This window comes from Chironomus tepperi, unplaced genomic scaffold (assembly GCF_022539635.2).
Source record: "Chironomus tepperi strain 1889 unplaced genomic scaffold, CSIRO-AGI_Ctep_v1 contig_175, whole genome shotgun sequence".
Classification (NCBI taxonomy): Eukaryota; Metazoa; Arthropoda; class Insecta; order Diptera; family Chironomidae; genus Chironomus; species Chironomus tepperi.
In genome coordinates this window covers 542,810-556,730 of record NW_027226297.1, presented here as the reverse complement: position 1 = coordinate 556,730, position 13,921 = coordinate 542,810, and the positions used below count along the sequence as shown (strand labels likewise).

Here is a 13,921-nt window from a genome sequence, read left to right as displayed (position 1 = left end):
ATTGCAAGCATTTTTATCCCCATTGTAAACTTTTAACAAACATTTTCTAGCACAACAATCTCAAATTTCAACAATTAAGGAATCTCTATTGTCCTTGTAAATGGAACTATAATTTTTTTTTAAAGCGCATGATGTCATGGAGAGCAAACAAAAAGTATTCAGATGTGAAATTCATTAAGGATTGTAAAGAAGAAGAAGGAAGAGAATGGGGAAAGAAAAGAGACATAAATATTGGATATTAGTGTCATTTACCACTTCCTCCATTTGAATACTCTATGAGCATAATAACCAGCAAGCATTTTATGAGCAGGTAATGTGAATTCGATTCACTGCTTTTGATTATCATAATAATGGAAGAAAATTATGAAGCCTTTTCACTGGAAGTTTCCTTTATATTATTATATCCGTTCTTTTTTTTGTATCCTTGTGTATGTTCAAAGTTCTGCAGCTCACTACTTATAATTTTATGCAGATTATCACATATCCAACTTTGTGTATGTTAAATTTCTCACAATTTTTTATTCATCATTTATAAAATAATCCATCATGTTGGTTAAAAAAATGCATCTGCGTGCAACTTTTTATGTCGTTTTCATTAATCACAAATTTCACTTTAGCAATTCATGCATTGTGTCCGCAATTTTCACTCTATTGTTAGCTTTATAATGTTTTTATTTTATGTTTGCATTTCATTTTTTATAAAGAATGATGCAAATGATTTTCATGTGACTTGGGATGAGTATTTACTGGTTTCTAAAATTAAATTTTTGAAAATGGTTTAAAATTTTAGAATATTTTTAAACATTTGACAGGAATTTTTGATTTTTTAGCAAACTTGTTTCAAAAATTTGAGAAAAATTTAAACTTTTTTAGAATTTAATATTTTTTAATCTATTTGAAATTTAAAGTTTATAAAATTCAACATTACAATTAAAAATTTCAAATTCGATTACAAATATTTTGAAATTCCAACTTTTTTAAAAATTCAAACTTTTTGAAATTTAAATATTTTGAAGTTTGATTATTTAAAATTTAATGTTTTTGAAATGTATATTTTTTTGAAATTTAAAGTTTTTAAATCTTAGTCTTTATGAAATTTCAATTTATTGAAACACATTAAAATTGCAATTTTTAAAATTCAGATTTTTTAAAATTCAAAATTTTCAAATTTAGAATTTATTTAAAATTTAAATTTGATTAAAACTTAAATTTTTTTTGAAATTCCAAATTTTTGTTAAATTCAATTTTATGGAAATTTTAACCTTTTAAAATTAAAAGTTTTTAAAATTCAAATTTTTGAAACTTAAAATTGTTAAAATTCAAAGTTTTTTAAAAATTCAAACTTCTTGAGATTCAAATTTTAAAACATTCAACTTTTTTGAATTCAATTTTTTTTTTAAAAAATTCAAACTTCTTGAAATTCAAATTTTATAAAATTCAACTTTTTTGAATTCAAAGTTTTTTAAAAATCAAATCGAGAATAAGTTTTAAAAATTGAAAAATCTTCCAAAAATCTTTAAGCAAAATTTCAAAACCTTTCCAAAAAAAGGTACGCAACAAGACCTTTTCCTAATAAAAATCAATTCACAAATGCAAAAAAGTTTCCAACTATCATCAAACATACTTTACGTAATGCTAGTTTATTACCATATGAAAAATCGTACGTAGTCTACATAGAATGAATAAATTGTACATATAAATGACTGTCTTGTAACACAATTTTCCGCTTTTCCTTATTCATAAAGCGTATTCATTTCATTTGCGCACAGCACACACAAAAGGTCGCACATTCACTACAGATTCATTTTTATTTTTCCTTTTATTTTTCATTGGACTTGCGTTTGCTGAATATATTCTTTTTTTAGTCTTTATGCTTTTTTTGCTACTGCTGCTTCTGATGCTACTCTGCTGCTCTTTTTTCCATTATAAATCACTTCCATTTTATTTTCATTATGTACGTCACTTACAACAATTTTTACTGCCTGTTCAAGATATATGCACACACATATTTATATATATCCATTGAGCTAAAGCACTAAACACTAAATGTGACGTGTGTACATATAAAGTGAGTTGAGTTCTGGCTTATTTTCAGTGTAATTTTTGCCAACAAGCTTTCAAGACTAGTCTTAACTCTGTTTAGTACTTCAAAAAAATCTAGTTCATTACAATGACTTGTAAAGAGTTGAATTTCATGCGGATATGCTTAACATCCATTCTGTTCCTCACTCGAACTCTTTTATTGTATTATGCAAAGCATTATAACTCATGTGTTTTGTTCCTTTAACTGATGCTTCCAACTGTTGATGTTATCAGCACTGCTTTTTGCAGCTAGTTATGTTTATGTTGAAAATGTAAAGTCCACATAAATTATTGCTCAATCATTTATTTGCTTTTGTTCCTTCCTTTCGTCGTCTTTCATTTTTTATTATTTCTGCCTCAAATTGCTGTTGTGTTGAGGGAAAAAAGAGAAAGAAGAAAAGAAAAGTTGAAAATGAGGTTGGATTTTGTTGTGATAAAAGTGCATTTAGGTTTATTTAAGTTTTTAAATGTTTTGGCATTTCCTATGAATCAGAACTCGAGGTCGAGTCGAAATTAATATGAAGTTGAGTCAACTTGAGTCGACTTTTACATACAAAAATCGAGTCAACTTCGATCTCTGCTTTAAATAAGATTCAATTTAATACTAGGTCGTAGTGCAAAACAGGCAGTTAGCTATGCCCGAAGAACATATGTCTTAAAAATGGCTGAAAATTCAGTCCCAGGTCTGCGTAACTCTAGCTTCTGGCGAGATTCGGTGAATCACGGAATCAATCTAGAGTTTAGTCAGCATGAGGCCAGATTTTCAGTCATTTATACCCCGTGTACTTTCCTGGATGATGTCTCGTGACTAAAAGTAGTCGTGTAAAACAAAAATTACCCAAATATAAGTTTATTTAACATTTCAATTTTTCAATAACTTCGATTAAGTATAAAACATTATTTTGATGTAATGAGTAATTTCTCATATCAGGCTATACCAATCCAAAGTACCTATCTACAGCTTTTATGGTGTGAACACATACACCGACTTATTAAGACCAGGAGAGTGAACAATCGGTTAAATTCAACCTGACCTGCCCTAATATCGAACTCTAGTCATTAGGGTCCATTAGTCAATCTCAATCATAAGAGCTTGTAAACCTCAATTGTCCCTCGGTTAACTCTGCATTTGAAAGCATACTCTTTACGTGCTAGAGCTAGCGAACACTCTAACTCTGTGGGAGGCGATTTGCATGTTGAATCATTGTTTGAAAGTTTTTCTAGCACTGAAATATGTCGTGACGCTAGAAAACGTTGCCCAATAACATTCTAACTCATAGATGCTCCTATTTCACTGCTTGTATATGGAACCAACTTTATCTTATAACAGCAATAAATACTAACTCAACTAATATTATTATTCCCTTTAAAACAAAACCAAAAAACTGTTAGAAACTTTTCATTCCATTAAATAAGGTAATTCCAACTGTGCAACAAAAATTCAACTTTACCATGAGTGCTAGGTGGGTAAACAAGACCGTAGATTACTTTTAAAGGCAGCAAAAAAGAAATATTATATATTTTTTAAAAGCATATAACTCTGCATGAAGCATGTGTCTGTTATGATGAATTTTAAAACAATCTAAAACATCACACGGTTATCGGATATTCATGCAATCTATTCTCATGTCCCAGATGCCAAAATAAACGTTCCTTTTCTTTATAAAAAAAAAATACGCTAAAAAATATTTATTTTTCATGTATGCTGAACTGTATATACTCGCACATACTCAACATTCAATGTATATTACTGCTGATGCCTGTTTTGCACTTGTGCTTTCTACTGATAATAAAAAGGAATGAGCTTTCTTGTATTATAAAAAACGACCTCAATTTAATGTCGTTTCCCATTCTTATTTTTATGTTGTTCGCTCATTCATTCATACATTTTGAGACTTTCCGTCGTTTTCTTTTCTTTTGTTTAACTCATATGTGTATATGTGTCTCTTGCTCCACTGTCTGTAATGCATGACTGTGGAGTGATTTCGTGTGATGATATTTTTCTTTCAAGTTAAGTAAAATTTAGGGCTGTTGGTTGTAAAGGGGTGTGGAAATTAGTTCTTTTGGGAATTTATCCTTGATTTGAGGAATTATGAGGATCTTTGAATATGCCTAAGCAGATGAAGTTGCTCGAAGCAGATCAAATGACTCACAAACGATGCTCAACTTAGGAAACCTAAATTAATTGATCAGAATTGCATCTGGAGTGGACGTCCTCCTAAATCATTCAGAAACTTGAATATCTCCGAGTGGACCAAAATACGTTACAACTAGTCATCAACTGGACATTAACTTGCCTTCAACTATTTACAAGGTATTTTTTCCCGCTCAGGTTCATTGTACTTAAATCACGAACCGAGCTTCGTAAATGGAACGTTGAAATAGAAATAGAGTTTCGAAAATTAGGTATGACTTTAAAATGAAATCAGGACCTTTGGTACATTGGTCTCTACCGTTGAGATCACTAACATCATTTCACCACTCAATTGATGTTCCTTAGAAACGTTGCAAATGGATCATTTTGGATACATGAGTTGAGTTCGCAATCTATGTCAAGTCAAATTCTAATTATATTGAGTTACAACTAATTCCAATAGATTCTTTGACAATTTCATTATTGGACAGTTTCAATCCAAATGGATTACTTCATTGAAACTCTAAAACCACCCTAATGCTAAGAACAATAAACATCCATGATCAAAAATCAAAATTTTCCCCCAAAATTCCAACCAAAATATCACAAACTTCCAACCCCTCATCACACAAACTCACTGTATGCGTACATGATGAAAGACACACGAAGCTCTTAAGGACTTTTGAATAATAGCTGTTAATAAAACATACTTAATAGGTGGCTGTGGATGTGAAATCATAAGGTTACACACTTTATACATTATGTATATTATATACCACCTTGATGTGTCATTATTATTATCATCCATTTCGTGCTTTAGCACAGATTTCTACGTTCCATCATAATCATTCTTTAACGGGTGTTATGGATTGGTCATTATGTGAATGGTGTGTAATAGAATATAAGATTATGTAATGTCATTTAAGAGAATCGTGAGATTTTCGTAAATTTGATTATCTTTGCGGTTATTTTGGGAGATTTTGATGTTTTGTGAAGGATGTGGGAGGAAGATGAAGGACTGTATTGAAGAATTGACTGAATTACGTCTTTTTTATGTCCATTTTACGTCCATAATAAGTCCATTGACGTCCATATTTTGACCATTCACGTCTTACACTTGACTATTAAACATTTGAGTCTAGATAGAGCACTTGAAATATTTTGGGTATCTTTTTTGCGTACATGGACCATCGACAAGGTCTACAATGTTTCAAATTTCAGTACAATCTGGCAACTTGCACCTAGATACTTCACAGATGCGATATTTGTATGTTCAAGTTTATTTTCTTTGAAATTTTGAGCAAAACTTCAATTTCTTTAATAATCTGTAAATTACATTATAACTTCAAGAATCCCACAAGGGATCAAATACACAATCGCTAGACAATAAAGTTAATTGAACGAATCATGAAATTCTCCCCTTCGACAAACCTCTTAAGTCCAACAAAATATAACATTTGTTCAACACTTACAACACAAAAAAAGAAGCAATTTTGACCACCCAGCGCGTTATTGCATTAACAATTGGATAAAAGTCGTTAAGCTGTATGTTGAAAAACTATTTTAGGTATGTATCGTACACAATTTATTAAATCTCATAAAAATAACAATATAAGTCGAAATGGCATAAAAACTAGGGGATCAAACTGAAAAAAGGGGATAAAAAGTTTCATTAATACCATAAGTTATGAATCATTAGTGAGGGGGTGGGGAGATCAAGTGGAAATTGTTTCTGAACAGATAGAATAAAATGCATGGAGAAAAAGAGATTAGCAGCAAAAAACAGTGGTGATCAACCTGTGTGTCACGGCACTTGAAACTGCATGATTGCTCCATGATTCGTATGCCGTGTGCGGTTTCGGTTAATGCTTACCATCAAGCAGTACCCCGAAAAACAAGAGGTTTCCCACCACTGCCTAAAAATGATGATTAAGATGCATACTTTTGGAATAAAAATAAAAAGTTGAGAGGGTTATGTGAGATATAAAAACGGAATCTAATAAAAGGTTGTTTTAACTCTTTGAACTCCTACATTGAGTCTATTTTTAGATTAAATAGAATTTCATCTGTTTGTTAAAAGATGAATTGGTAACTGTTACTTTGTTACACAATGTTAAGCATTATCTCTGACTTCAATTTGAAAACACATTGGATTGCATAATTGAGTTTAAGTTTAAATACCAAAAATTAAGTTTCAAAGTTCAAAACCGAGCAGTACATGTGAATGTTGTCACATGGCGCTGAGATGGCAGTATATCCGAGCAGGACAACGTGTTCACAAAAGCATCACTAAGTCGCCACGTTAACGGATTTAAAATTGCTCTGACGGCAAAGTGAAAGCTGATTTTGAACCAATTTTACGGCAAAACCAGGAATTTTTTGCATTGTGCAGCTCAGGATATAAGAAACCAAGAAGCAGCCATTTAGCAAACACGACCAAACTCAGTTGATCAGCAGTCAATTGACCACAACTTAACTCTAAGTGTACTTCCATCTCGACAACCGTGATGACACCACCTCAAAACATACCTATCGGGCTAAATTGATTAAAAGTCAGTCATGCTGCCACTAATCTCTATATCAATTTACCAGACAACCAGACCACATGTAAAAGCAATTACATCAGTCATAGAAAGTACTTAAAAATAGTAGAGCCATTCAACATACCCAATAATTCTTAATAGAAAGCTACAATGCAATGTCCATTTAAGCTCCATGAAAATTTATATAAACAAATGCACTCAACGTGAATGAGGTGATTTCCATTTCATGGTATATACAATAGTATGTAGCATAAACGTTGCATAAACGTTATTTGGACTTGAACGATGTGCAAAGCTTTTGCTTTTACAAACGCTGAAAATGGCTTTTTTTTTCTCTGAGTTATGCTTTTATGTTGAAAATCCCTTTTATGAGTTTGGAAACTTATGTTATGAGCTTATAACTCTTTCACTGTTCTTTTATTATATGGATGATGGCTGAAATGTGCTAGAGATTTTCCTCCGATTTTCATCTTCACTTCCTCCCTATCCTTTTTTTTATTCTCATTTCCATTTCATTTCTATCTCATGCCTTTTTTTTCTGTATTTCATTTCTACAGCAAAGTTTTAATGCTAATACTGTGAATGTGAAAATATGATGAATGGGACTACATTTTATAGAAATATCGTTTTTTTATATGTACGTAGCAATAAAACAAAATGCTATGCGAAAAATTTGGGCCATGAGATATTTTTTAAATTTTAGCCAGAAAATTAAAATTGATGGCAAGATTTTGGGAAATTAATTTTGTGGAGCACTTAAAAGCCTAAACTGAGCCGAATAATACAATTTGTATAATTGATCCAAAATCTGATACCGACAAATCCGGCATAATGTGAAAATTACGCCGATCTAATTCGGACTTTTTATCGACTAACCGATTTGTGCTATTTGGGTGAGCTGAATCCAAGTTAAATTCGGCTTAATTTTGACAAATTTAACATTTTAACATTTTACATTGGATGCAGTTTTGAGGTCTTTAATACTTGATATATCCTATTATCTGGATGATTTTCTTGTCAAAATACTGCAAACATGAATTATATCTAAAGAACATTGCAGAGTACATCCGGTTTCATAACGTACCAGTGTCCATAGAGCATGCAAAACTTGCCATCCTCCATCTTTCACCAACTTAATTCCATCATGATTCACAAAGTAATTTTAAAATAAATCTTATTTCCAAGACAAAACTTCCAGATCACATCCAGAGATCCTCATTCATCCCAAAACTGCATCAGTTCACAAATTCAAATTAAAAATATTCCACCAAAGAGAAGAATATTCGACTATGTGAACATTTTTCTGTATTATTTTTCATCATTTTTATAAAAAAAACTCTTTTTAATTTCGTTCCTTTCATCTTCCGTGCAAAAGCGTAAAATTTCATCTTATAAAATTAATTTAATGCTTTCATAGTCAAGATAATTACTCTATTTGTATTTTAAATATTCTTTCATTTTTTTCTCATCCTCCCTTTTTGCCTTTGTGTGCTTTTTTACGTTTGTGAAATTTTTCTGGTATAATCATCAAATAAATTATAATTAAGCTGAATTTTTTTCTTTCTTTCTTTTATATTGCCTGAATCCTCAATTCGCAAATTTATTTATTTAACATTTCTTACTGCGAAAAGAAAAGTGAGAGGAAAGCAAGGCTCAGACACTCAAAAAAAAATTGTGAAAATTGTACAATTTTTACAATTCGTATGGAAAAAATTGTGAAAATTGTAAAAATTGTACAATTTTCACAATTTCGCAATTTTTGTATGAAAAAATTGTACAATTTTTACAATTTTCACAATTTTTTGATGCAAATTTCAAGAAACTAAACAATTTAGTAATCCAATTAATAAATGAAAATCATAGTTTTCACAGCTTTGTGAAAACATGGAAAATATGAAAAATGTTTATTTTAACTATATTTCTTGAAAAATGCATAATTCATTGGCGGAATGAGAAAATTTTCATTGTTTTACTTACAAAATGGGAAAAATATCTTGTAAATGGCTATTTTCCGCAATAATTTTCTTAAACTAGGATGAAAACTTCAACGGAAAAACGGAATTTTCCCTCGGTTTTCTTATTAAGTGTAAAAAATGCTTAAAAAAAGCCTCAATTTTCTCATTTAGTGTGAAAATCCTTTCGGAAAAGCCGAATTTTGCCTTGATTTTCTTAATTAGGGTGAAAAACCCCTTAGAAAAGCCGAATTTTGCCTCGGTTTCCTTATTTGGGGTAAATTACCCCTCAGAGAAGCTGAATTTTGCCTCGGTTTCCATAATTGGGGTAAATTACCCCTCAGAAAAGCCGAATTTTGCCTCGGATTCTATATTTGGGGTAAATTACCCCTCAAAATTGCAAAATTTTGCCTCGGTTTCTATATTTGGGGTAAATTACCCCTCAGAAAACCGAATTTTGCCTCGGTTTCCATATTTGGGGTAAATTACCCCTCAGAAAAGCCGAATTTTGCCTCGGTTTCCATATTTGGGGTAAATTACGCCTCAGATAAGCCGAATTTTGCCTCGGTTTCCATAATTGGGGAAAATTACCCCTCAGAAAAGCCGAATTTTGCCTCGGTTTCTATATTTGGGGAAAATTACCCCTCAAAATTGCAAAATTTTGCCTCGGTTTCTATATTTGGGGTAAATTACCCTTCAGAAAAGCCGAATTTTGCCTCGGTTTCCATATTTGGGGTAATTTACCCCTCAGAGAAGCTGAATTTTGCCTCGGTTTCCATAATTGGGGTAAATTACCCCTCAGAAAAGCCGAATTTTGCCTCGGTTTCCATATTTCGGGTAAATTACGCCTCAGATAAGCCGAATTTTGCCTCGGTTTCCATAATTGGGGTAAATTACCCCTCAAAATTGCAAAATTTTGCCTCGGTTTCTATATTTGGGGTAAATTACCCCTCAGAAAAGCCGAATTTTGCCTCGGTTTCCATATTTGGGGTAAGTTACCCCTCAAAAAAGCCAAATTTTGCTTTGGTTTCTTTATTTGAGGTGAAAAATCCCTCAAAAAAGGTAAAAGTTGCTTTAATTTTCTTAATTAGGATGGAAAACCACTCGAAAAATTCGAATTCTGTCTCTGGTTTCTTATTTGGAGTGAAAAATCCCACATATCAACCAAATTTTGCCTTTATTTTCTCAATTTAAGATGAAAATTCCTGGGAAAAGCCAAATTTCACCGTAATTTTCTTATAAAAAGATAAAAACCCTTTGAAAAATCAATTTTTCACTTATATTTCACAAATATGAAAATCATTCAAACTAGTTTATGTTAATTTGAAAATTGTACAATTTTGTCAGTTTTGTATGAAAAAATTGTGAAAATTGTACAATTTTTACAATTTTCACAATTTTTATATGAAAAGATTGTAAAAATTAGAAAAATTGTACAATTTTTACAATTTTCACAATCGGCTTGTATGGAAAAATTGTAAAAATTGTAAAAAATTACAATTTTGGTTGAGTGTCTGAGCCTTGGAGGAAAGCTATTAAACTTTTTTTTTACTGATGCGTGACGATAATCGAATAAATTGAATTACATTAAAATTAAGTAATGTATTGATTTACTCTTAGGCAGCATAAAACGCTGTTTTAATGAGTAATATGGAATAAGGATTCGGAAAGATTGAGTTTACTAATGTCAGAGCTCTAAGTCGACTCGGATTTTGAATGGAAAAGTTGACTTTTTTACTCAAGTCAACACAACTCTATGTCGTACTCATCAGCATGAATTAAGCTATGCTTTCTTTTACAGCACACTTTTAACAAAATAGACTCACTAGCTGGCTGGTTGGCTACATGAGGTGGAAAATTTCGACAACTAGTAATCGTAGAGAGCTTTGAAACTGTAGCTTTTTGTAATCGAGTATTTGTGACGAAAATTGATTTTAAGCACAAAACTATCTTTAACACGTTATTAAATAATTTTTAATTATTTTATAGCTAAAATTAGAAATGTTTTGAAATTAATTGACTTTTGCTTTCAAATATTGTTGTAAACCAGGCAGGAAATATGTATCTAACCCTAACAGACACTGAGCATATTGATCTAAATGACCGTGTCCATGAGTATACCCAATACAATTAAGTATGCTCAATTTTATGAGAATTTAAATCATATTCAAGAACATGCTTCTTATCTGTTCAGGTTAGTTAAATACTAGTGACAATAATTTGCATCTTAATCCTCAGCATCTGAAGTAATTTAACAAATTAACAGCACACAATCAGACATAATACAACCAATAAATTTCAGTAAAAGTTTTATTTCGAATAAATCGGCTAAAATTAATATGGATAAAAGAAAATTATAAGAACAAAAATAAATAAAAGAAAAAGATAGAAGGAAAAAAGTTGGAATTTAAGCGACAGAATAAGCACGATACAAAGAAACAACAAAATTCCATACTGACAGGCATTTTAATTAAATTGAGAAAGTTTTAAAGCTGTGCGGAAAACTTTTGAGCTTGTCGCTCATTTTGTTGTGCAAACGTAAAGAAGCCCAAGTCTGTAAATGAGAGTTATTACATCGATGAGTTTGAAAGATGGTAGAAAAAGAGAAGATTTTTATCCTCGAGGAGCTTTTCATTCTTACAAATTTTTGTTTATTTAAAAGATGTTTGAAATTTTATGGGTTGAATTAATTTCGTAAATATCGAGTTTAATTAAAATAGATTATAAAGTTGGATGTTTAAAATTATTGACTTCTAGGCACGATAAGTTAAGATAACATTTAAACAATGTTATTTGCCATCGGCTATAAATCGAAAACATGAAAGTTTCAAATGAGAAAACCTGTCAAACAAGCAACTTTAATGAATAATTTCTTGTTATTTTATGAAAAACAATTTTTATGAAACAAAATTATGTTTTGATTTTTTGGCATGAAATTCATTCAGAAGAATCTGTCGTTAGAGACAGTGTTGCATTTGGTATTGGTAATTGGAAGAGAGGAGATGGTTCTATGCTTTAGGCACCATCTGAGAGAGGTCATGGTTTATCTAAAATTGATCAGGACGATCATGAGCGAAGTAAGTCACTCAAAATGAACTAAATTTCATTTTCATTAATTTTCTAAATTGGGAACATTCAAAAATTACGTAACGCTTTAAAAGGCATTTCTATCCCACCTCCGTAACGTTTTGTAACAAAATCGTGAACCAAAATTTGTATTCCGTAACAAAAAACTAACTTAACACACTAACAGAATATCAAACTTTTTTCAAAAATGAACATTGGAATTCTCGAAGTTTTCCTTAGAAATTTATATTTTAATTAGTAATTTAATGTTTTAAAGTAATTCTGATATTTTTAGTTAAAATTTAATTTATATTGTATTAAAGTGAAAAGCTTATTAAAGTCAAGGGTGAGGAACTTGTACGTAAATGCACATTAATGCATGTAAATGTAAGTAATTACATGTAAATATATGTAAATGCAGTTAAATGCGGGTGAATTTAAAAGTTCCACCCCCAAGATTCAAATTTATTAATCGAAATAAATTTTGCATTTCTAAGAAATTCATTGAGCTGTAATATTTATAATTGTAATTTAGCTAATTAAATTAGCAAGCATATAAATTCAATTTGATGATATTGTTTGCATCAATAATTAACACTTTATAATAACATAATAATTAATTATTAGTATTTTTCAATTAAAAATTGCATGTTTAACAATAGCATTTTAAGTTTATTGACGTCATATTGTATGGAATAATTCACATTTTATGTATTAAATTTTAACGTGTAATTCATGAATTATTGCAGATTTATGTAGGATTTAGCATATTACACAAATCTAGGTTTCAAATAAACTGAGGTTCAGGTTTTGATCTTCTGTGGAAGTGACGTAATATTTTCAGGTCCGTTCTGACAATGCTCCAGTCTTAATTGTAATCTTGTTGCTCTCGTCCCTTTTTCTCCGGCTACACTACGAATTTCTTATTCGTGTCTTAATTTACCACAGCTCAGAGACTCAATATTGGCTTGATGCCGTTCATTAAGCAGTCGAATTATATAAACTCCCGTAAAAGAGCAAAGCAAAGCATATAAGCATCCTTTGGAAATGGCAAGGATTCAAACCGACAACTTTCAGGTTGCCACACTAAATTTGAGGCAAGTGTCTTATCTATTCGACTAGTAAGGTACTTTATTGCTCACTAATTATGATTGCTTTTGAAATTAGTGGTAGGGATATGCAATTTTGTAAGAGTATGAATTAAAATTTTTTTGCAAGCCTTCATTTGTCATTTAAATAAAACTGACGGAAAAAAATCCATCCATGAAGGCTAAAAGCACAAATGTAATCACTTAAAATGTAATATCATTTGCCATACGACATTGTAAAAAGAAGCAATGCAAATAACGTTCAGCCTCTACATATTTGTGAAGCAAAAGTGCCTTGATAGCTCACTTAGCAAGGTGCGGGTCACGAAAGTTGGTGTTGAGTTTTGAACTCCAGGGTTCGAATCTCATCACCGACCTAGTGGTTTTTCGGAAGTTTAGATACTTCGGCTTCTTAAGTGTAGCAGTTTATTGACGGGAACTAAGAATTAGGCAACGTAAAATGTTAGAACGGGTCATGATTGATGTAGTTGGAATGATAATAGAAACGAGAGCCGTAAATTCATCGCAGAGAGCTTTTATGGAACGGACCTGGATGCATTATAATTAACTGAATAACTGGAACGAGAGCTTACATTAAAACCGAACCTAATGGAGTTACCAGATTAACTACTACACATCAAACACTGCAATTAGGTTATGTGCTGTATACTTGAGCTTATATGTCCATAATATAGATTTAAGAATTATTGTTAAGTTTAAAATCGTAGCGCTTTAAGAGTTCTTATTTGTAACGTTGTCGATCGATTTAAGAGGAAGGATGAATAAATAATAAAAATCCCCCATAGGATTTTTATTTTTAAAAAAAAAAATATATTTGAGCAATACGCCGAAAGCTTTGAATGTTCTCAGAACATTTTAATATTGATCAAAATTTTACATTATTAATAAGAATTTCTCAATATTCATTTCCGATAAAATACTCCCGCTGTGAGTTGTTGACTTAACATTTGAAGGTCGCACAGTTATTTCATCTCAAAATTAAATGAAAATTCAAGTTCATTACCAAAAAAAAAAAAAAAATAGAAACATTTTATC

The 13,921-nt window shown here is 30.9% G+C and overlaps 1 protein-coding gene across 5 annotated transcripts in view; it reads right to left on the bottom strand.

Moving 5' to 3' along the window:
* The window catches only part of LOC139089159 (cell adhesion molecule CEACAM2-like), a 45,496-nt gene that overhangs the window by 20,599 nt on the left and 10,976 nt on the right, over nt 1-13,921 (bottom strand). For 4 of the 5 annotated variants that reach the window (XM_070638607.1, XM_070638610.1, XM_070638611.1 and 1 more), the window contains exons 2-3: nt 1,648-2,447; nt 253-753 (exon numbers count right to left, since the gene is read on the bottom strand). In XM_070638607.1, the coding sequence (XP_070494708.1) occupies nt 253-346 (94 nt within the window). In that variant the 5' untranslated portion in view covers nt 347-753; nt 1,648-2,447. Of the gene's footprint in view, nt 1-252; nt 754-1,624; nt 2,448-13,921 lie in introns of all 5 variants that reach the window. The other variant, XM_070638608.1, reaches the window with a different exon arrangement.